Below are 24,797 nucleotides of genomic sequence, written 5' to 3'. Positions count from 1 at the left end.
GCGCTCCCGCTGTTCGGTCCCAGCGCCTGCCCACCTAGCAGTTCGAAAGCACTGCTAAGTTAAAACCATGTTTATGGAAGACAATCTTACTCGGCTATGAGGGATCGCCAAAGAAGAAGAAGAAGAAGAAGACCATTCTCTACTAAACTTATTGTCCTCTTGCTGCCTGATCTCCACATATTCCGCTGCCATCTCTGCATATTCCATCATCTTCAATATCCATTCTTCTTTCGATCGAATAATGGGCTTCTTAAGAGAAGTTGCAATAATTACAGGCAATTCCCCATTTTGAGGGGGGGGTTACGTTCTGAGGCACTGCATGCATCAGTGAAATCACATATATTTGAAACACCATTGAAAAAGCCTGCAAACACCCCATTCTGCCCTGTCCCTCCCCATCCTGCCTCTTTTTGTGACGTTTTCAGGTCACATCTGGGTTCAGTGAGATGCACAGATGCACACATATTGAACGGGCACACATGGAGGGTTGCCAATATACTGTTCAGATTGTTAGTATGTATGGCTCTCTTTCCTTTTCCTATGTATTATAAAATATATATTTTATGGGGGTTGAGAATACCGATAGTTCTTGTATTGTGCTGCATCAGAACCTATTGTAATACTTCTAAGCGGGATGGACTTGCTCAGGGTGTTCCATCGTGGCGTGGAACTGAAATACATTTTTAATTTCAAAGGTTTGGATTTATTGAACTATGTTAGTTTAATGCTCAACTTCTTAAATTAAGAAAAGTCAGCTTTCCCATGCATGCAACAGCTTAGAAAAGAAACAGATCTTCCGTTAACTCAAGCATTATGTTGGCCGTGCTATAGTTCAGAATGATTGGGCGGAGGGAGAGAAAAAAAGAAAAGCGCTTGGACTTTGTCAGAAACTGGAATGTTTAAGTTGAAATTTTCTTTCTGTTTCTGATCTCCAGATGGCCATCAGTCTTCATCTTGTTCCGTCTTTTATTCCAGTCAGCCTACAGCATTTACAAAATTCTTATCCTGATCTGGTAACATTTTGCAGTCTCTTTGCACTTATTAAGGTGCCAGGTGGCATAGTCCTATATATAAGGTGTTGTTGTTGCTTTTTTTAAAAATTAAAAAAAAATCAGCCTCCCTCCCATAATCTGGAGAAACCCAGTTCAGGATCTTCTGTTGTTGAGTTGTTGTTTTTCCATTAACCCTATTACATATCCCTCAAACCGACTTAATTGTTTTAAGAGTCATATATGAGTTTTCATATATTTTGATCCTAATATTGTCCAACCAGCCAAAGTTGCTATAGGTGTATATTCTAAAGTTCCCCAGTTCAGAAAGTTGAAACCGAAGAAAGGTTTCCAGTATTTGATATTAGACAATAAGTAGGCATGCTGGTGTAGTTCCAATTTCGGAATTCCAAATCCACCTTCATTAATTTGTGATTTTTCCCCCTGCAATGATAATCTTGGTGTTGTTGAACCCCAAATACATTTCCTAGCAATATTCTAATCCTGGCATTGGTCCCCGGAGTGCAAACTTGTTGATCGCTTTGACTGAATGTATAAAGTTAGGGAAATTATATGGGAAGGCAAAACCTGTAGCCTATGAAAGGAAAAAGGATCTACAAGAGACAGAAACTGGAGTACACAGACAGAGCTACTGAAGGCTGCAATGATAGGTCATAAAGCAAATATCTCAATTTGAGACTTTCTTTTGGGGATCCAACAGAGCTATGAATTTTAACTTAACATGCTCATCTTTCAAAAGTGTTAATTTGATTCTCTTTCATGCTGGGAATCTAAGGCAACAAATTCATTTCAGTTTTCTTGCAACATACTTATAGCTTTGACTTTCTCTCTCCCCCCCCCACCTCTACACACAAACACACATGAGGAACAGATTGGCCATATGTCAAAATTTACTGAGTTAATTCATCATACCTTTTTTTTCATAGTATTGCCTAATGAATGTTTGTCAGTAACCCTTATGTTAAGTTGCCGCACAATATTCTGAGGTTCTGTATTGGAAAATAGTTTGTAGCAGTCATGCACTAATGTCACTATAATTTGACATGTTGTATGCTGCCTTGTTGTGTTTTAATGAAAAGCGTGCTCTGCAAATATTTTACATAAATAAATTGACTATCTTTGAGCAAAGGCGTTTAACCTTCTGAAGACTACCGTCCCTTTTGAGTTCCAAGTTCACTCAGCTTCAGAGAGCTACATGTTATGGAATGTATTTCTTCACATTGCTCCATTTAGGAACATGAAATATATCGTGGTGAACACACATCTTGACAACATTCAATGGTCGGAATTGTGCATTGTGTCTGATTTATATGACTGGCAAAATACAGATGGAAATGAGTGACTTGTGGATTAGGGTATTGACATGCAGTAATGTGGCTTTTGTTTTTGTTTGGCTACAGGAGCTGTGAGGGTCGAAATATCAGATACCGAACATGCAGCAACGTGGTAAGTGATTATGTGCCGGGGCTACTGCAATCCACATATCTGGAAAGATTTGGGGTTTGTGACAAATGGGTGCTCTGGAAACTATCCCCCAAAAGGATAGGTCTCTGGTAGTGGCATATGACATTCAAGTAAATGAGGTTTAAACACAAATATTTACAGTTGAAGTGTTGTTGGTATGAAGAGAGGCACATTTTCCCCATAGAGGCGCAATACTCGGGCCTCCTTGCAGATGTCTTTCCCCTCAATGCAGAAGGAGGGAGAGAATGAAGGGCACCTTTTTCATGCTTGCCCTCTTGCAGACCCTCCAAATGCCCCTGTTTTCCAGATTTAAAGAAGCCATCCTGGTTTCTGTTTTGATCCCAGAATGCCCAGCTTTCCCTTAGGACATCCCTGTATCCATCAGAGAAATGTATGAAGTTTTGTGACCCTCCCGCCAAGCCAAGGAAACAAGTAACTGTACAACCTTTAGAACAGGGGTCAACACACTTTTTCAGCCGTGGGCCGGTCCACCATCCCTCAGACCATGTGGTGGGACAGGCTGTATTTGGGGGGCGGGAATGAACGAATTCCTATGCCCCACAAATAACCCAGAGATGCATTTTAAATAAAAGCACACATTCTACTCATGTCAAAACACGCTGATTCCCGGACCATCCGTGGGCTGGATTGAGAAGGCGATTGGGCCGCATCCGGCCTCAGGCCTTAGTTTGCCTACCCCTGCTTTAGAAGACACCTGAAAGCAGCCCTGTATAGGGAAGTTTTTTAATGTTTAATGTTTTATTTTGTTTTTATACATGTTGGAAGCCGCCCAGAGTAGCTGGGACAACCCAGTCAGATGGGTAGAGCATAAATAATAAAATGATGATACTGAGTGGTGTCCAAACTTTTTTCAAAGAGGGCCAGATTTGATGAAGTGAAGGGCCATGAGGGCCGACTAAAGGGCCAACCGAAGTTGTTATCCTTTTTTAGGATTCAAGTTGTTGAGCTTTTTTTAGGATTTTACCCCAGGAAATAAACTGCCACAGGGACTGAATTAAAATGACCGGTGGGCTGGATTAAGGCCCATGGAACAGCCTTTGGACATGTCCCTGTTTTCGTCAGAGGGTATGCTCTTGCTGAAGGGATGGGGAACCTGTGGTGTTCTGGATATTGTTGGACTCTAAATATCATCCACCCCAGTCGTCAAGACCAGATGTGGTCAAACAACATCTGCAGGGCCGCAAGTGTTAAACCCCTGTGTTAAATAGTCAGAAAACCTTTTAACTGTATCTCTTTCCTTCACTAGAACAACTGCTCCCCATACACTCATGTTTATTCAGTCAGTCATTGAACATGATGGCTAATGGCTCCAATGTTGTGCGTGGTTTGGCTGCATAAATCTCATTGATTTCATGGGCGTTTAAACCACCTTACTGTTCATGGGATTACACTGGGGTCCTCTCCGGGTCGTTGCAATCTCCCTTTAGTCTAGACAGGAGCTGTCCTCATTGACAACAACTGGAGGTAAAAGCCAGTCGATAAAGCTGCCCACTGCTTTGTGGGTTGTCTTCCAGCTGTGAGGCACTTTGGGTACACCAGGAGACTGAAGAGAGCAACAGGCTTAATAATTTGTGTCAAGTCGGGAGACATACGGTGGCTCCACTGAATATAGCATGGGAGAAATGAAAGAGACACTGTCCAAGCTGATGGGATTCAAAAGACTCTCACGGGTTTTGTTTTGTTTTGCACAATACTGGCCAGCTTGCTCCTTGCCTTGTTCTGCTGCTGCCAGCCCCAAAGGAAGCAGAAATGTAACGAGATGCTGCTCTGCATTAGTTTGTTGTTGCTGGATCACCCTGCTGGGAAGCTGGGATTACACCTAAGTTCGGAGCCCTTGTTTATAGGAACAGCTGAACTTTTCCAACACAAAGAATAATCTTTCCTTAATAGAAAAAATAAAAATGTTGTTCTTAGGATAGGTTCGATCTTCTGGCTAATGCACTTGAAATGTGTCTCTTCAAAATAAAAGTTCACATATCTCTGTCCAAAAGCAAGAGTAGAGAACTGAGTGTGTAGAATCAGAGTTATAGAGCAGCTGCTGTCTACTTCATGGCAAGAAGGTTGGTGTTTCTTGCTGTTCCTTTGCTCAGAAATCCAAGGAAACAGGGGGACTGTAATGTAATATTGGGCGCAACTGTGTGGTCTGAGGCTCCAGTGGGCACCTCTACACATGAACGATGTTTTAAAAGGCTGCTAGTAGTACGTTTCTGAGCACAATTCAAAGTGTTACTGCTGACCTAAACGGCCTCGGTCCAGTATATCTGAAGGAGCATCTCCACTCCCGTTGTTCTACCCAGACACTGAGGTCCAGCTCCGAGGGCCTTCTGGCGGTTCCCTCACTGTGACGAGTGAGGTTACAGGGAACCAGGCAGAGGGACTTCTCGGTAGTAGCACCCGCCCTGTGGAACGCCCTCCCACCAGATGTCAAAGAGAAAAACAACTACCAGACTTTTAGAAGACATCTGAAGGCAGCCCTGTTTAGGGAAGCTTTTAATGTTTAATAGGTTATTGTATTTTAATATTCTGTTGGAAGCCGCCCAGAGTGGCTGGGGAAACCCAGCCTGATGGGCGGGGTATAAATAATAAATTATTATTATTATATTATATAATGTCATTGGAACTAACAATTGCCTGGTTCAGAATCCAAATAAGTATTTGAGGAGAGTCTTGTTTTAAGTCTTTTTTTCTTTTAGGGAAGCCACTGGTGCTAGTGGTGGTTAGGAGTAGGGGTTTCATGCGGTGGAGCTGAAAATGTGGCGTGCCCTCACTACAAAAGCCCACTTTCTAACATCTTTGTCCAGGAAACTTGGGAGAGCTTTTATAATCCAATTTACCACTGAGTCGTTTTAATGAACGGTGTGGGTTCATTATTGGTTAGCCTGTCTTCCAATTTTTATTTAATCTGTGTTTCAAGGGGGAGGGATGTATGGTTTTATTTAATTTTTTTATCGCCCACTTCCTTGGCTGCTTTTATGTGGGAAAGTGATTTATAGATATGCATCTACATGAAATTCAACACGAGCTCACTCATTGCACAAATGCAAACAGCAAAACAATTTACAAAGAGTAGGAAAGATTGTCTAAGCCCCCCTTTAAAAACAAAACAAAAACCTCTTTCCAGAAGTTGCCTTCTCAGAATGCATGCTGCAGAGATAGTCTAGCAATTCCTCATTCAGTGTCCAAGGGAGAGATAAATCACCTGTAGGGAAATAGTTTTGTCTTCATGATGAAAGGGATGCCTGCTCCTGGTAAAATATACCTGCATATACATTGCATATATCAAATCAGCAGGAGGGGGAACTGACAAATTAACAGTGAAAATGGGGAGACCTAAGGAAAGATATCCAGGTCTAGTATGCACTGAGGGAATTTCCTAACAATCATATTTTTGGTGTGATAAGTACACATTTGTTTCTCATTTACTGCATATGGCACACGTATTTTTCTCTCAAGGTTCATCTTATTGCCCCGGCAATCCTATTTTGTGTACCTGGGGAGATGCAACGCTTTCTCTCATAGGGAACATTCAGTGCAGTTACAGTTGCAGAACCATAATAATAACCAAGAAAGCAATCTGAAGAAGTCCAGATAAATCTGACAAGAAACTTTCCCCAGATGCCTCTTGTATTAACTCCACCTCTGTTTTCCCATTACAGTTGGCTTAATCCGGTATCCTTGCTTCCCAGAGTTTTTGATCCTTTCATTGTTCTGGAGTGCACACCGCGAATTAGTTTGTTTTAAAGGTGTGTGTGAGAATAGCAGTAACTGCAGCAAGTCTTGTTTCCTCCTTTATCTGTTGTGGGGATGAACATGGATAAATTCATGTGGTGACTACAAGCGTGGAGTAAGGGTTCTGAGCTCTTTTTCTGGCTGTCCTCCTATCACAGCAATTTTATTTTTAGGTGAAGAAAAGCTCCAGCTGCTAAATTCATGTGTGCCAGGCTGCTCTTAGAGGCATGTGAGCAAAGGCCAGTGAAAAAGTTGGCATCCTTCTGGAACTTTTATCTGGACTAGATGGTTGTTTGGTATGATTCTGCCAGCCCAATTCTTATTCTTTAAATGGGTTTAGGGTCCAGCCAGGAAATTTTTATTTTGGAGGCAAGAAAGATCTATTTGTGTTCTGAACTGTGGTAGAAACTTGAGGGGGAGAAAAAACCCAGCTAAACATGTCTGAAACCATTCTGGAACTTTGAAGGAAAAATACCCTTTGTTGTTTCTTGGAAAAACGACCCTGAACGCAGTAAAAGAAAAAGACACATTTTTATAACTTGCTATGTTATTATATACCCTTTGGTATGAAAAGTAAACAAAATCTTAAAAAGTGACTCACACATTTCTTGGCTGCATGGAACTTCTAAAGCTGATTTCTCTGCCATATTGTAAACCTATAAAAGATGGATTTTTAAAGCTGTTCTTTCAGCCCTTTTCTTTCCTGGAGATTCACCTTCAGCTGCCAAAGGTTTTTCTATTTTTAGTGACAAGATGTCACTAATTCTCTCCTCCTGAAAATAACCTTTTATTATTTCTTCATCTACAAACAGAACCGCTCAACCATCACATGACCTGAATTTCCATGCTTCTAAATACTCAGATTATACCTTTTTCTAAGTTCATAGAGTCAGAAGCCATCTGGTACAACTCCCTTCTCAGGCGCTGAATCTTCCATGCTGCAGACTTAATTTTGTAAGACAAACCAGATGGCCTAAGCAAGGGAACCATATTATGTCTTAGACCAAAAGTCACCTTTACTTTCCACCTGCCCCCACATTACGGATCCTTCTCAAAATAGATAGCCCAATGCCGTAATGACTAGGAACCGCCAATCTGCTTTATGAAGCACCACACTCCTCCTGCCCCTTCCCACATTCCATGGCAGTTAAACAAATCGTGAAAAAATGATTTAATGTAAGACTGAAGCTGAAGCTGGATCAGAAATACGTCCTCCTCTGCAAATTAGCGAGTATATTGCCCCTCTACAGAATCTTTTGTTTGGAAGGAGCTTATAGGAGAAGAGCACTGGAAATCCTTGGCTTAGAGTTCCTTTGATCACCTTGAAAGGAGTGGTTTCTTCATCTGGGCGCCCCACTCAAATATCTTTGCTTGCCTCCTAGCGGTGCAGCAATAAAACTGCTAGCACATTTGCAAAGCTAAGCAGGGTCTGGTATGGTTTCAAATTGAATGGGAGGCCCCATGTGTCGAGATTCCTGCATTGCAGGGGGTTGGACAACCCTCACTTCTGTGAGACGGTTTGCAACTGATTGTGGAGAAAAACAGAACAGATAACTCTCACAATATCGTTGCCACCACACGACTAATCTCAATACTTGCAGTATTGTAAGTATTTGCTGTTTATTAAGCTTATAGGACTAACCGTAAAAAATGGTGGAAATTAATAAGACGATATATCAATTACATTTAATCCCCTACAAGTGGCTTAAGGCCCTCGTATTTATGGGACTACCTCTCCTGGTCTGCCCCGTAGAGGACCTTAAGGTCCATGAATAATCATAGTTTAGAAGTCCTGGGCCCTAAGGAAGTTAGATTATCCTCCACCAGGGCCAGGGTCTTCTCAGTGATGGCTCCGACCTGGTGGAATGCTCTGTCCCATGAGACCAGGGCCCTGCAGGATTTAACTTCCTTCCACAGGGCCTGTAAGACAGAGCTATTCCGCCTGGCTTTCAATTTGAACTTAGCCTGATCTTTTTTTTAAAAAAAAATATTTTTATTGGGTTTTCACATTTTATATAGACAAAAACAAAACACAGAACACCAAAACAAACATAAAAGACGACAAACATGTACAATTTCCTAACATCTTATTTTCTAACCCTAGTCCTTGACTTCCCCCCACCCCCACCCTTGCCTCCCTATTCCCAAATTTATGTCAGCAAGTTGGCATTTCCTTTTCCATCTTAATATTAATCCTTTTATAAAGAAAAACAAAAATAAATTTTCCCTAAGTTGGACCCCAATTCTCTTCCCTCGATTTCTCATTTTTTCTTGAATAATTTTCTTATTAACTAAACCCCCTGGTCTTGAGTGTTGTTTGAATTTAAATGCTTCCCTCCCTCCCATCCCCGGTTTGCGTCCTTTCCCAAGACATGTCCAAAATAACAGTTTTTAGCCTGGGTTCCGCACGTCCGAGGCTCTCAAATCTCTTTCAGTCCCTCTCCGCCGGTTTTGTTGGTAGTCCTTTTTGTCGGTCATCGAGTCTCGAAAGAGTTCCTTCACAATCAATCCAATCAGTCCATAGTCTCTTCCCATATTTAGAAACAACTGCTGAAGAATTTCCACAAGGCCTGAGTCTTGATGATAATCAAAATCAAAGTCTATGTGGAGGCCCCAATTGTACTTCTTTATTTCAAGTTCCTGAATTCCATAAACTCCCGGGGCCTCCACTTTCGTCTTCTGTATCTTTCGTAGGCTTAAAATGGATTTAGTCCAATAGTCTCCTTGCTTGTGTTCTCCAGATGTCGGCTTCTGGTTAGTATTTTCCCACTTAACTTGTTCTCTTTCTTGTTTTGTCTTCTCCTCTTCTTTGTTTATTATTTCGAATTCAGCTGTGGGTTCTTTCTCACTCAAGTCCTCATTACATTCAGCAGAACTACTTGTTTCAGAATTCAAGGTCATCAGTTGTTTACTCATAGCTGTAGTCTGCTCCTGTAAGGTTCCCACCAGTGAAAACATCCTTTCGATTTCTCTCAGTATCTTTCCACCCACAGCCATTGTAATTCCACAGAATTCCCCCTAGAGGGAATCTGGTTACTTAATGTTCTTTTCTCCAACAATCCTCTGTCCTGTTATTGTTTCTTTGTTTCCAACAATTTTGATTCAATTGTAACTCCTTTTAATCCGGAGAGATCTTAAATAGCAATTTTTCCACTGTTAACAGTCCATTTGACAGCTTTGACAGCTGTCAAATTCTGCTCCTCTATACAGGCTCCAAAGCAGGTCGCTCCCGGGCCCGGGAGGGAGGGTTGTTTACAACAAAACAAAGTCTCTTCCAACACTCCACTCTCCTGCTCAAATTTGCCTTTCCAAATCTTGGAAGTTACTGTCTTTTTGAAACTCACCCTTTACAGGGTAGGCACTCCAGCTTAGCTCTTATATCGTTGCTCTGGATCGTCTGCAAGGGGGGGGTGGGGACTTCCTTTTAGCACACCCCCCGGTCGTCTCAAATTCAGAAGGTAAAATTTTTAAAGTTCAGTTCCAGATTACTCACGGGTTCTTTTTTTCAGTCCAAATTTCAAGGAAGGAAGTCAGCGCTCTCCAGTTATGGCTCGCGGCTTCGCTCAGCGGCGGTAGCGATCGACTCTCAGTGCCGCGCCGTCCCCCGTATCCCCTCCGTAGCCTTTAAAAAGGCTCTTCGCGAATCAGGGGGGGCGCTTAAGGCACCCGCCGAGTCTTCAGTCCGCAGGCTTCCGCGCCTGCGGTTTTTAAGGGTCCCCGTGTCGCCGGCACGGCAAAGACCCATCCACCGCTGAGCCGATTCCCTCCGGAGCTCGGAGGGAATCCGCCATTTCCAGATCGCGCCAACCCGGAAGTCCGAACTTAGCCTGATCTTTTATTCCCCTTCCTCCCCTCCCTCTCCCCTTTTTATGAAGATTACCCACTCTGGGATCCCACAGCTAATTCTCCCCTGGTCTCCTCACTGACCCAAATGTGACTAATTTAGCCAGCTAGCCCTGGTGATCATCTAATGCTTATTGGATGGATTCCCCCCCCCATATTGGTTTTTTAATTCTGAATTTATTGTTATTCATGTTTTATACTGTATTTTATGCTGATTTTTGTTGCATCAAGTAAGTGTTTTAAATTTGTTGTTAGCCACCCTGAGCCCAGTTTTCTGAACCAGGAAGGGCAGGGTTTAAATAAAAAAATATTATTATTATTACAGACCCACACATGTGGGTCAGTTAGCATACTGCCAGCGCCTGTTTTCAAAACAGTGAGGCTAGTACGCAGAGAGCCCAAGGAGCAGAGCATTCAGCCCCATCATCAGGCACATGAATGACGCATAGGAATAGGCTATTAAACCTTTTATTAATTTTGTTCAGCTGCAAGAAGCAACTGACACCCCCTTCTATCCTCATGCAATCAAACGGAACACACTCTGAAGTGAGTTTAAAAATGATTTAGTTACTTAACTGAGGTCACAGTCATGCATTTTCCTTTAAGCAACAGCTTAAAGATAATGCAGGTAAAATACTTGGTTGAAATACAACAGAGCAGCCTCAGACACATGTCTGAGACAGGGAGTCCAGTTGAGGACCTCCTTGCTTGCAGTGTGTGAGAGAGAGGGGGGAGGGGACAGGGGGGAAAATTACTTCCTTCCTGTCAGGAGGAGAGGGGGCATGATCTCATTGAGCCAACTCTAGCACTTAGAACTCTGTGGTCCTTAACTCCTTCATATACTAACTAGCATTGTTAGGTTTGACTGCAAATCTCCCACTAAAATACCCTAGACTTGGCTCAGAAATCTGCTTTCCTAATCCTATTGGGGATAGTATATAGTTAATCTCTCTTGGAACCTGAAATATACCAATATGTATATTTTATAAATTGTTTTAGAGGCTTCTCAACTGCTTCTCTATTATAAAAACCTTGATAAGATCTTTGTATCTAACCTACTAAGTAAACTTTTAATAGCTCGATACTTTCATGTCCCATGTAATCTGATCCACTTCCATCAAGCACATCTGGGATTCATCTTATCTTTTTCTCTAGCTCATTGATTAATAGAAATTGTTTGAAATTGGATTTAAATATGACAGACCTGTGTTGCCGTTATGAAGCACAGTGAGGGCAAATAAAAGGTCATGGCAAAAATGGTTGCTGTGTATGTGTGGACAAGAGACATTTAGGCAATCTGGGTTTTATGTTTCAAATACGAAGACTTAACATTTTGTGTTTGCATTCAAAGGAAAGGGGTTTGTTCACCTAGGGAACGGTTGGCCACCTTTAAAGTAAAAATTGTTTTTGTAGGAAATATATGCCCAAGAGGATGAGTAATAGTTGATAGTTATTGACATTAAACAAACGCTCAAGAGAAAGAAAAGACCTGTAGGTTACGAATTCCTCAAATGCACTCAAAAAAAATAATGTTGTAAAAGATATTTCAGTGCTGAACCAGAGGGTCTCTCATCAAAGAATCAGAAAGACAATGGCCGCATCTTCCCCATGTGTTTAAAGTACTCTTCCACCACTTTAACAGTCATGGCTTCCCCACAAAATCCTGGCAGGTGTGGTCTGTGAAGGGTGCTGAGAGTTGCTGGGATCCCTCACAGAGCAATAATTGCCATCACCCGTAACAAACTAGAGTTCCCGAGATGTCAGGTGGACTCAGGTGCAGGGGTTTGGATGTCTTTGTTCTTTACTGAGGATGCAACACCTGTGAGTGGCTCCTGCTGCATGTTTCCCACCTCTCTCAGGTACAGGAAGTAGGTCCTCTGTTGTGCCTGTGCAGGACAGGTAAGGAGGCCCTGGCCATTGAAGCTGGGATAAACTCTGGTTCTAAACCCTGCACCTTCTGTATCATTTATCTGTGTGCATCGAGCCGTTTATTTAAGAAAAGAAGAAAAGGGGGGAAACTAAAAGAAACCAGAGCCTATGATTGTGGTTGAGAGAAAAATTGCCCACTGGAAACTAAAATTACAAGAGTGAGGCACTGAGACTTTGGGCCCCAAACCCACAAGCTATCCACTTACATGAAAGTGTAATAATTTATGTAGAATGAAATCACTTTTTTTTCAGCCCCTTGGAATGAATGTGCAACAGAATCCTGCAGCAGTAATTACAATTGGTAATGTGCATTTTAGTAATGTTTTATGTGCGCTCAACAATTTTATAATTATCTTGTCATTTCCAACAATGAGGTTTGAGAGGCTGTGATTGCAATTCCGGGAAGGGTGTGTGTATATATTTTATTTTTTTAAAAAAACAAAAAACACAAAACCAAGAGGCTAACACTGAAAGGTGTTTAGTTGCCCAAATACCCCCATGAGTCCACAAGGCCGATAATATTTGAATGCAGGTATTCCAGCTTTAGCTTCAATACTTTGTCTACAGTTCAAGTCTCCACTTTTCTTTTGATGACAGTAAAAGGCATATTGCCTCTTGCAGAGCCATATCTGAATGAAAGCTACCTAAGGCCAATAAGTCAAACTTCTGTATTAAGATGGTTTTGGTTTCAGCCATTTTTTTTGGTCATCTATTAATTTACTCCCCTTTGAAACTCTTCCTCTCCAAGCAAACCATTTCAGAGGTTTGCTTGTTTTGATAATTAGAATTCCAGTGCCTTTGAAGTATGAGACTCTTTACAGGAACAACCTTTGTACAATAAAATAAAAATCCCAAACTCTTGCTTTCTGGTCATGGATATTCTGTTGAATTCTGCAGAATCACCTGAATCCATAGGTGCTTCTGCATGGGTGCTTATTGTGCTCCTTATGCATACATAAAGGTAAAGGTAAAGGGACCCTGACCATTAGGTCCAGTTGTGGCCGACTCTGGGGTTGTGGCGCTCATCTCGCTTTATTGGCTGAGGGAGCCGGCGTTCGTCCGCAGACAGCTTCCGGGTCATGTGGCCAGCATGACTAAGCCGCTACTGGCGAACCAGAGCAGCGCAGGGAAACACCGTTTACCTCCCCACCGGAGCAGTACCTATTTATCTACTTGCACTGGTGTGCTTTCGAACTGCTAGGTTGGCAGGAACAGGGACCGAGCAACGGGAGCTCACCCCGTTGCGGAGATTTGCACCGCCAACCTTCTGATTGGCAAGTCCTAGGCTCTGTGGTTTAACCCACAGCGCCACCCGTGTCCCTATGCATACATACGGTACTTGTTTTTGCAATATTTGTATGACATTGTTGGCATAAGAATGCCAGCCCATATCCCACGCCATCCCTCTAATCCAGATCTACCTTTTCTGGGGAAGCCCCCAAAGAGCCACAGAACCATTTGTGATTTCTCAATGGCCTTTTGCAGCTGGGCAAGCCACTCTTTCAAACGCATTTTGCCTGTAGAGCTTCTAAATAATGTGAGTGTCTCTCAACAGTGCTGCATGCCTCATAAAGTAGGGAAGTCACAGAAGGTATTTTGCTGGGCCTGAAGATTTTGACTCTAGCTGGGATTTAGCATTGTATGTTTGTGCTGGCCCTTCACCCTAGAGGTTGAAATCCACTCATTCCTGCCTTAGGGCCCGTGGCATAAGTATGCATGTAGGCTTTTTTGAGTGCTCGTATTTCTTCTCCAAAGAGCTTCAAGTTTCACAGGAAACCTCTTTAAACACATACTTTGCTATTTAAATCCGTGTTATTATTTTAATCGTGGAAATCAAAGGCAACGTAGCATTTAACTTTTGGTCCTGATCACCTGCAGTGTCCGAGGAACGTGCTAGGTTAACCGTTTGTTTTTTATTCCTTTGGTTTGAGAAAACAAACGGCTCAAACAATTCTATTGGCTTGCGGGTGAACCAAGATTGAGAACTCTGTATATATATATATATATATATATATATATATATATATATCTGTAGGGTTTATTGGACCTTTTATCTCTGTAAAAATAAATCTGCCCAAGCCGGAACATTGTGTAGGATGAGCCAAGACAGAACCAAACAAGAGATCTAGCTTGGCTCTGTGAATGCTGGAATAAGCCAAGCTTATTAAACCAGACTACATGCTCTTGTGGAACAAAGGAGTGCGAAGGGAACTAGGAGGGAGGTACACTTGTTTTAATAGTTTCTCAGGCTGTTTACATGGAGCGCCCTTTCAGACCAGACCCAGCTGATCTGGGCCAAAGCTCACTGAATGCTCACACAGGGCTTTCACAGTGTGTTGACTGCTTGTTTCTACGGGTCAGGGGCTGAACCAGGTTCATTCTAGTTCAGCCAAGAAGAAACAGAATCACCTCTGAGACGAGCTGCTTAGGACATTATGGAAGGACACAACATATAGAGCAGCCTCCCTGCACTGCTGTTCATAGTCCAAAAAAGGAAGTTTTGTATTTCTATTTTGCCACAACTTTCTCCCCTTGTTATGTGCAGAAGTTCTGCTTTCAGTGGTAAAGGAAAGAGGGGACAGGAAGCACTAGAACTTTGCTTTTTCTTTCTGGTGTCGTAGCGACTGCAGGAGGACAGCTTCTTCCATGCAGCCTGGGTGACATCAGAACCATGTGGGAGACATCTATAATGTGGTTTGTTCCTATGTCAGCATTATTTATTTATTTATTTATTTATACCCCGCCCATCTGGCTGAGTTTCCCCAGCCACTCTGAGCGGCTTCCAACAGAATATTAAAATACAATAGTCTATTAAACATTAAAAGCTTCCCTAAACAGGGCTGCCTTCAAATGTCTTCTAAAAGTCTGGTAGTTGTTTTTCTCTTTGACATCTGATGGGAGGGCATTCCACAGGGTGGGCGCCACTACCAAGAAGGCCCTCTGCCTGGTTCCCTGTAGCTTTGCTTCTCGCAGTGAGGGAACCGCCAGAAGGCCCTCGGCGCTGGACCTCAGTGTCCGGGCAGAACAATGGGGGTGGAGACGCTCCTTCAGGTCTACTGGGCTGAGGCCGTTTAGGGCTTTCAAGGTCAACACCGACACTTTGAATTGTACTCGGAAACTTACTGGGAGCTAATGTAGGTCTTTCAGGACTGGTGTTATGTGGTCTCAGCAGCTGCTCCCAGTCACCAGTCTAGCTGCCACATTCTGGATTAGTTGCAGTTTCTGGGTCACCTTCAAAGGTAGCCCCACGTAGAGTGCATTGCAGTAGTCCAAGCAGGAGATAACCAGAGCATGCACCACTCTGGCGAGACAGTCTGCAGCCAGGTATGGTCTCAGCCTGCGTACCAGATGGAGCTGGTAAACAGCTGCCCTGGACACAGAATTGACCTGCGCCTCCATGGACAGCTGTGAGTCCAAAATAACTCACAGACTGTGCACCTGCTCCTTCAGGGGCACAGTTACCCCATTCAGGACCAGGGAGTCCCTCACACCTGCCCACTTCCTGTCCCCTAAAAACAATACTTCTGTCTTGTCAGGATTCAACCTCAATCTGTTAGCCGCCATCCATCCTTTTCCTTCAGAAGCAGTGGAGTCTTCCCATTACCCCACATGCTATAGTGACTCTTCAACTGAATCAGACCCCCCGTGACAAAAACGAGATAAAGGAATTAGAGGAAGCAATGTTTGGGATCAGGCAAGCTGCTAATACTGGAAGAAACTGTTACATGCTAGGAGATAACTGAAGAGTGGTTTTAATATAACCCATAAGGAAATAGTGAGTTTATTCTAAAAAAAATGTAGCTATTCTGTTAGGCGATGGATATACAAGGATATTATTTACAACTGCAAGTGAAGAAGAAAAGAGTAAGTGGTTTAAACTGATTTATGGCTAAACTGCCAAGAGCAATTTTAAACTATGGAAAATGTGAAAGATTGAATTAATCACCAAAGGAGTGAGTAGCTCTTCTTAAGCTGCCTTCTTAAATTTTCTTACTTTACAGGAAGTCTTAAATATTCTTACTTTACAAAATAAAAAAAATTCTTCCAGTCGCACCTTAGGGACCAACTAAGTTTGTTATTGGTATGAGCTTTCGTGTGCATGCATGCACACTTCTTCAGATACACTGAAACAGAAGTCACCATATTTTTTTATTTTTTATTTTTTTAAAATTTGTTTCGACTACGGCAGACCAACATGGCTACCTACCTATATCTTACTTTACAGTAAGTCTCATTGGACCCAGTGTGATTTCCTTCTTAGCAGATATGCATAGGGTCAGGCTTTAAGAGTTCTTTTGAAGGTTTTGAGAGTGTTTGCCATCAAATTTTGTGTTGGGTGACGAAATAGGATACATCCACAATCTCTCTAGAAACAGCCTCTACGATAATGGGTGTGTTTGACTAAATGCAATGGACATTGAAGTAGCTCTGGGAGAAGGGGGGATTCAAAGCTACTGAAAGTTGGATAAACCTTTTATCTTGAATGCTACAGAAAATGATTGCCTCTGCTAAGATATCTAGCCAAATATATGATTGGTCTTTAGTAACATTAACAGCTAAACTGGGTTTTTTTTATTGCTTAGCACAAATTAGAGATACTATGCTTGCACCCAAAACTTGTCTGAAACCTCCCCTGAGAGGTCAACAAGGGGTATTTAATAAATAAATAAATAACTCATGATAAGCCGGGGGGGGGGAATCTGAAGAGTTGCTGATTCTGTGGATTGTAAAATCTCTGCTTGCATTAGCCAGGTTGAAGTAATACAAATATACAGAGCATTTTTCTGGCTCACGTTGCTTCACTGACTGATTTAGGTCGTTTTGGAAAGAAACGCTAGCAAAGAATGCTTAAATAAACAAACACTTGAATCAAGCAATTTTCTTGATTCCTCCCCCCCCCTTCTCCCTTTTCAAAGGAGAAAGAACAGTTGGCTAGGTCTGCATATGTGCATAAAGTCAGAAGAAATGTTGAACAACAGGCAGTTTTTTGTGAGAGGAGAAAATATATTTCATACACTAAAACACATGGCGCTTTGTCCTCTTCAACTTGTCCCTCAATAACACATAGTTGAAGAATCTCTAGTAATAATGTCATGAGCTACTTCAGTTGATGTGTTTGCTTCTGGATGGAGAGAGACAATCTTTTCTACTTCTTCAGGACAGTCCCAAAGAGGGATTCATACCCAATGGTTGTCTCTGCAAAACAGATTTTGCAAATTTTCGCGTTAAACCAAGAAAACTAGTCTAACCAATGTCACTAGTGCAATGAAAGGAGTGTGTGTGTCTTTGTGCAGTGCCCACTTTCGACTCCCTTAAAACTGCCGTCTGATTTCTGCCTATGACCACGTTATATATAGACTCGGTTGAGTTCCCCGTGTTGAGAATACAAAACCACTTCCAAACTTGGGAGGAGGTGGAGTTGCGGGCTTCACGCCCTCTCTACGTGCGCAGGGGCTGGCTCTCAGCCTCTGCGCGATTGAGGGGATCCCTGGCCGGGTCATCCTCTGGCCAGCCAATCGGCAGGCCGGGGGGGGGCATGGCTTGCGCGGCCAGGTATCTCCCTCTTTTGCCGCCTCAGTTCATCGGGTTTCCCTCCCTCCCACCCTTTAGGTTTTCCTTTTGACCTTGCTATGGACCTCGGTTGGTCGCCATTAAAGGGCCTGGTAGGAATTTTTTCCACTTGGCAAATTGGCACCAGCCACTTGGTTTTTCGCCTACCTCGTAGCAAATCATCACAACTTCCTCGGCATTGGCGGTTAGGCATTGGTAGGGGTATTGTCATGTAGATGAAGGGGGGGGGAGGAAGCGCCATCCCCTCCCCGGAATATCGAAGGGTAGTCCGGTAAATGATTCCGGGGAGCGTGCCCCTGTCCGAAGCCTATGGAGGTGAGGGCCTAAGGCACGCCCCCGAGCAGTGACCCCAGGGGAGTTCCTAGTTGATGTGCATCAGCAGGACTCCCCCTACTGGTGGTTAACCCTTCCCGGTCTTCAAGCAATCGGGCTGAAGCCGGAAAGTCAGTTTGGACCAATGCCTAAGCCAATACCGCTCATTCCTGTAACCAATAAAGTTGTGGCCATTTTTGGCTCATTAACCTAAATATTTGTGTCATGTGTCTTTATTTCCACCGGGGGGAGGCGGGAACTCGCCACGCAATTATTAGCCCATTTGCAAGTGACCACCTGCCCTTCTTCTCTTTCTCCTTAGGACTGCCCTCCAGAAGCAGGTGATTTTCGTACCCAGCAATGTTCGGCGCACAACGACGTCAAGTACCAGGGGCAGTTTTACGAATGGCTCCCTGTATCGAATGATCCTGACAACCCATGCTCCTTAAAGTGCCAGGCCAAAGGGACAAGCTTTGTTGTGGAATTGGCTCCTAAAGTGCTGGATGGGACCCGATGCTACACTGAATCGCTAGATATGTGCATTAGCGGCTTGTGCCAAGTAAGGACAATACTTTTTTTTTGCTGATTTTCACACACCCCACACATCCTTTTTCTGTGTCTTTTGTCTTTTTGTGTGTCTCATGTTTTAATCTCTCCCCTCTCCTCCGTGGTGCTTGCTCCTACAGTCTTCTTAAAGTGTGTGTTCATTTTCAGAGTCACTTACATATTTGCTTCTGAAATGCATTTTATCAACAGTATGGTCCCCCCCCCCCGTTTCTTTTAAGTTTGTGCCAGCTCTTCCTGTTGAAACTGCCTGAAAAGGTAACCCTTTCAAGGCAGTCCTTTCAGGTTTTTCATTCCCATTCCCTTTTAATTTTTAATTCCTTTTTATTAGAGATTTTATTGTGTTACAAAACAAACCAGCAGTGAAAAGCTCATATAGCATCTCCATTTTTTGTTTAGAGTCTTTTTCACAATTTGTTTATGTTTTGTATGAGGCACTATCATTCTAGATATCATGCCGCTCATGGGGGAAGATAGGAGAAAGATGGAAAGGTTACGTTCTTTCGTTGTGTTACATAGCGTTTGTATAGACTATTGGGTCAGCATTATGTGAGCAGGCCTTTTATTCATACCTTTATTAAATGTTTATTGGCATTGCGAGAGATTAGAGGGTCCTGGTTGGTTGAGTTCAGTTGGTTGCATTGTGGTTCCTTGTTTGTTTGTGTGAGAGAGTGGGGGTGCTGTTGAATTCCCATTTCCGAACATGTAGGTAATTTATCAATTTAGAGATACTGCTATTCAAAATACTTAGTTGTGTACCCAACTACAGTCGTACCTTGGTTTTCAAACAGCTTAGTTCTCAAATGTTTTGGCTCCTGAACGCCGCAAACCCAGAAGTGGCTGTTCTGGTTTGCAAACTGTTTCTGGAAACCAAAATCTGATGGGGCTTCCATGGCTTCCAATTGGCTGCAGGAGCTTCCTGCAGGCAATTGGAAGCCACACTTTGGTATCCAAATGTTGTGGAAATTGAAAGGACTTCCGGAATGGATTCCATTCAACTTCCAAGGTATGACTGTACAGTCTACTGAGAATAGACCCATTGAAATGAATGGAGCTAAGTTAGCCATGTCTATGTCCTACACTTGAGTAGGACCCTGGTAGAGACACATGCCTGACTGGCATGTTCTCTCCCTCCTGGCCGTTCGTTCGGGAGCTTCAAAAGCTTTCTTCAGCCCAAACATCACAGCGACCGATGCCAACAGACATCGACATACAAAGGGATCCGCAGAGTCTTCGCAGCTTGCTAAACAGACCTCAGCTACTCAGCATTTTGGCTAATCTACTTTATTTACACACAGAGCACTGCAACCTGGCTCCCTCTCTCTCTAGCATCAGACAGCAAAGAGGAAAAGGAGAAAGGACAATAGTCCCACTTCACTGAACACAGTAACACAAACATCTTGTCTCCGTCACTTTCCACTCTGTGGAGTCAAACATACACCATCATGTGAAAGACAACAATCCCATGACTGCAATCATGGAGCAGGAATTCTAAGTCTATTCACTTCAGCAGGTCTACTCTGAGGACAACTAACATTGGATACAACCTATTCTTTCCGTAATGAACAATGCACTCATTCCAGCTCCATTCAGTTCTGTGGTCATGCCCTTGATATCAGTGTTCTATGTTATGGATTAGACACAACAGGCAAAGTCTGAAAGACTGAAACATATTCTATGGTCTCAAACAGTCCAATGGGCACATGGAGCTACAAAAAAGCTGGGGCTTCCAATACGGTGGTACCTCAGGTTACAGACCCTTCAGGTTACAGACGCTTTAGGTTACAGACTCTGCTAACCCAGAAATAGTACCTCAGGTCAAGAACTTTGCTTCAGGATGAGAACAGAAATCGTGCGGCGGCGGCAGCAGGAGGCCCCATTAGCTAAAGTGGTACCTCAGGTTAAGAACAGTTTCGGGTTAAGAACGGACCTCCAGAACGAATTAAGTTCTTAACCTGAGGTACCACTGTATTCTTGTCAGTATTAGCAACAGCTATGTGTTTCTCCAGAATGGAAAGGCCCTGCGATTGTTAGGGTTTGTATGTCTGTTAGAGTTTCATAATATTAGAGCGACTGCCTGCCTCTCAGTGGGGAAGTCTAACAGAGCCCCCATCTTGCATGAGCTGAAGATGGGGTGTGGGCTCCATTAGACATCTCAATTGAGGGTTGCAGGTTCATCTATAATAATAATAATAATAATAATAATAATAATAATAATAATAATAATAATAATAATTTATTATTTATACCCCGTCCAACAGAACACTAAAATTCAATAACCTGTTAAACATTAAAAGCTTCCCTAAACAGGGCTGCCTTCAGATGTCTTCTATTAATTTCAAAATGCTGAAAGCTTTTCTGTGCCACCAGGCTTGTGTCACAGTTATCCAATGATTTGTGGGTTTGTCGTACAGAACAATTCCGTTAAAGAAGGGAGAATGCAGACCTGCTGCCACTTTACTGATAAGCCCCCATACTTGATTTTTAAAAATACAAAACAAACCTTCCTCTCCTCTTCAACCCCTGTTCAGCTCCATCACCCCCGTGAAAATGGGCAGCCATTTCTAACTCAGCATTGGCTAATGGCAGCATAGCCAATCTGAGTACAAGTGATGCAATTCAACATTAGCAGCATCAGTTTCAGAAATGTTATGCTTGTGAGCTCTCAGAGACATCCAGCTGTCCACTGTTGGAAAAAAACAAAGCTGAACTGGAACCAGCCATTGTCTGACCCAACAAGACAATACGTAAGTTCTTATGTGTTTAAATAATACATGCATTTAACACATTATATGTTTATAATGATACATAATAAAATCACTTCATCTAAACCTCTGGCTCCTAAAGCTTTGGGGTCAAATATGAATCCAGACTGACTCACTGAATTAAAACAAAAACAAAAAAAGGATGCAAGCATTTCTGAACTTTACTGTCGTTCCAAATCCAAGTTTCACAGCTCTCCCCATCCATAATCCCATATAATTCCTGACATTTTATTAGCATTTGAACTGAATTTCCTTTCTGTGTCTTATGGTTGTTTTTCCCCTAGCGCTCTTTCTCTTCAGTGTTGCGTTCTGACCTGGCCCACGTCTTTATTGTTGAGGGAGATGTTTAAGCTAAATGGAATGTGATATAAAGCACATAGCTTCACTTATCTCAGCTCTGTAATTAACTGAAACAGGGACATGTCTCTTTATTTCATCAGAGGACACAATGGTCTTTCTGAGAAGTGAGCTTAGTCGAGTCAGAAGACCTTGCTGTTGGCTGTTTCTCAATTTATTAATAAGCGACTCCAGGGGACAATGTGTTTAATTCCCCCCACCCCCTCGCTAGTTGGCTAAAGTGCTTGAGCTCAGGACAAGATGTGGATTTGGAGCATTCTTGAGTCAACTAACAATCTGTTTGCCAGATCATATTGGACTAAGGCTGGATTGTGTTTTAAGGTCCAAGTTCAGGACACACCTATGTGAGAAAGCCTTCCAGTGCTAATAGATAACATCCACCATTGAAGCATGTGTTCCTTGTTTTCACACACTTGGATATAGGGAGAAATGGAGCACAGCACTGACAATTATATTGTTATTTAATATTCTTGTTGTTCTTGTATGTTAAAACCCAAATGCCCCCTGGCTTGTTCGTCTCTGTAAGTTTCCATCAGGCATGCAGGACATTGAGGAATTACCAGAGAGAAGATGGATCACACCCAAACTGCAAAATGATTCCCAAATCTGGACTCACTTGCTGCCCAGAACTAGCATAACAAATTGGTTTCAAAAGGAGCCGTTTTTGTCACTGCACAGCTGTGTCAGAGCAGGATACCACTGCACTTGATGTAAAGGAAGATCAGAATCCTTTCCAGATCATTTACACAACATCTTATGTTGTGGGCCAGCACAATTCTAATTCTAAGAACCCTGTTGTGCCTTGTAGAGGTGAATTGTCCATGAAACACAATACAGTGGTACCTCGGGTTAAGTACTTAATTCATTCCGGAGGTCCATACTTAACCTGAAACTGTTCTTAACCTGAAGCACTACTTTAGCTAATGGGGCCTCCTGCTGCCGCCGTGCTGCCGAAGCACGATTTCTGTTCTCATCCTGAAGCAAAGTTCTTAACCTGAAGCACTATTTCTGGGTTAGCAGAGTCTGTAACCTGAAGCGTATGTAACCCGAGGTACCACTGTAGAGGTAGAAGACTCTACTTTGCTTGAGGTCACATGATTGAAACTCAGTCACTCTGGTGGCAAAAGTCAGTTCACTACTATAGAGAACCCATAGTCTCAGACTACCACCCATAATTAACTCGGCAGTATGCTTGAAGTGAAATTAATCTATTCAGCCAGGACTACATCAGTGGATGGTGCCCATAATCTGCATGCAGAAGACCTACACTGAACCCATGTTTCTTGCTCAAGGAAGTGAAGCAGAGCTGGCGAAACTCACATCATACAGTTTCTTGGATGTGTAGTTCAAGTACGACATCCAAGAAACATGGCAGTGTACTGCTAGTTCCTGATTTCCTGTTTGAAGTAGCTCTAAATGGCACCACCCTTGTGTCTTGCAGGTTAGCTGGGTAAAGTCAGCAGCACTTTTGATGCATTTAAACCTCTTTGTCTGAAAACAACCTAAGCGCCTGTAATCATTGTTTCTTGTTGAGCACTGTCCAGCATTGCATCATTTACCCTTGGCCTATATTTGCAAAAACCTCCCAGAGCATGTACTTTTTCATGGAGATTTTAAAAAATGCAATCTGTAAACATCTTGTATATTAAGCATGAGTCCAAGACAACTCTCAAAGCAGACCATATATCTGTCAACAAATATGTTGATATTACCACCAGCAATGACACAATATGTATCGTCTCCAAGGGAGTCGGGGGTCTGTTGTTAAGGATGTGCTCGCTTGGCGCCTAAGTTACTCCAAACCCCAAGAAAGTAAGACGTCCTATAAATGCTAGTGTGTTCTCAGAGCTGCAGCAAAATAGGACTGCCACATTGCCGGCTCCCTTTTAATAGGGAAAGAGATGTTGAACCTTACCTCACAATTTTGAATTGTTTAGTTTTAAGTTGTGAAACAGATACAAAACGTTCTACAAGGGAGCTATAAATCTGCCCAGCTGGGATTGCATTTCAGTTGCAGAATCAACTAAGCTTTACTCCATTAATTGGAATTAATGAACATGAGTACAATAGAGTTACTCTGAGTAAAAGTTAGTTGAAAACCAGCATGATTTTTTAGTGCAGGATGTGGCAAGTTCTTAGAACAGAGCCTACACAGGGAGACCTTTTCTATGTGATTGAGAATCCTGTGAAAAATAAGATCTCTAGTCATGTGTTTGGATATAGCTATGGTCAGATCTTCTGGTGAATTTAAGTAAGCTGGAGAAAGGGACAAGTAAAGGGTTATCCTATTACACTGGACACCTATTACTGTATATTTCCATGTATAAGCCAAGGATTTTTAAATTATAAAATAATGTTTAAAATTGTGGGTCATCTTATACACCAATAGTACAGAGGGGGGAACGGGTGATTGGTTGCAGCCGCGAGCAGGAGATTGTCATTGGCAATTGGACGGGTGATTTGTGGCAGCAGCAAGGACTGCTATCGATTGGCTGGCGTGCGGAAATTGGGCGGGTGATTGGTGGCGGCTGGCGGCAAGTGGGCAGACGATTGGTGGCTTCGGCGACACGGGCAATATTGTCATTATCGGTCAGGCAGTCAGCGATTTTCGGCAATCGCCCCCTGAAGAAAGCTCAACAACTCTTGGAAATCTCCCCCCATTTTCTTAATTTTGAGTCCAAAAAATAGGGAGCATCTTATGCACATGGACGTGTTATGCACAGAAAAATATGATAATCCCAAATGAAGGCTTTGTAGTGTGGCTTCCAGGTCGCTTGTAACTCCATGCTTCTACTGAGCTAACACTCTCTTCTCCTGAACTTTCTGGAACAGTACAGTGGTACCTCGGGTTAAGTATTTAATTCATTCCGGAGGTCCATTCTTAACCTGAAACTGTTCTTAACCTGAAGCACCACTTTAGCTAATGGGGCCTCCTGCTGCTGCCGCGCCACCGGAGCACTATTTCTGTTCTCATCCTGAAGCAAAGTTCTTAACCCGAGGTACTACTTCTGGGTTAGCGGAGTCTGTAGCCTGAAGCGTATGTAACCTGAAGCGTATGCAACCCGAGGTACCACTGTAGTTCCCAAAGTGGGTGGTAGCACACCCGGGGGATGCTGGAGGTGTAAATGACTATCAGTTTTGTTGAACTAATTAAACTAAATAGTTTTGATTGGATTTTGATAAACATGCAGTTAATTGTTAATTGTGGTGAATTTTTGTGTGTGTGTTGTTA

At 42.7% G+C, this 24,797-nt stretch overlaps 1 protein-coding gene across 3 annotated transcripts in view; it reads left to right on the top strand.

Annotated features, from left to right (window-relative positions):
• The window catches only part of ADAMTSL1 (ADAMTS like 1), a 486,607-nt gene that overhangs the window by 280,193 nt on the left and 181,617 nt on the right, over positions 1-24,797 (top strand). For all 3 annotated transcript variants that reach the window (XM_082204524.1, XM_082204522.1, XM_082204523.1), the window contains 2 exons: positions 2,411-2,456; positions 18,202-18,438. In XM_082204524.1, coding sequence (XP_082060650.1) covers positions 2,411-2,456; positions 18,202-18,438 — 283 coding nt within the window. The remainder of the gene's footprint in view (positions 1-2,410; positions 2,457-18,201; positions 18,439-24,797) is intronic.

Source organism: Podarcis vaucheri (assembly GCF_965113315.1).
Source record: "Podarcis vaucheri genome assembly, chromosome: 17".
Classification (NCBI taxonomy): domain Eukaryota; kingdom Metazoa; phylum Chordata; class Lepidosauria; order Squamata; family Lacertidae; genus Podarcis; species Podarcis vaucheri.
The sequence above is the reverse complement of the archived record's forward strand: the minus strand, read 5'-3'. Positions and strand labels throughout refer to the sequence as shown.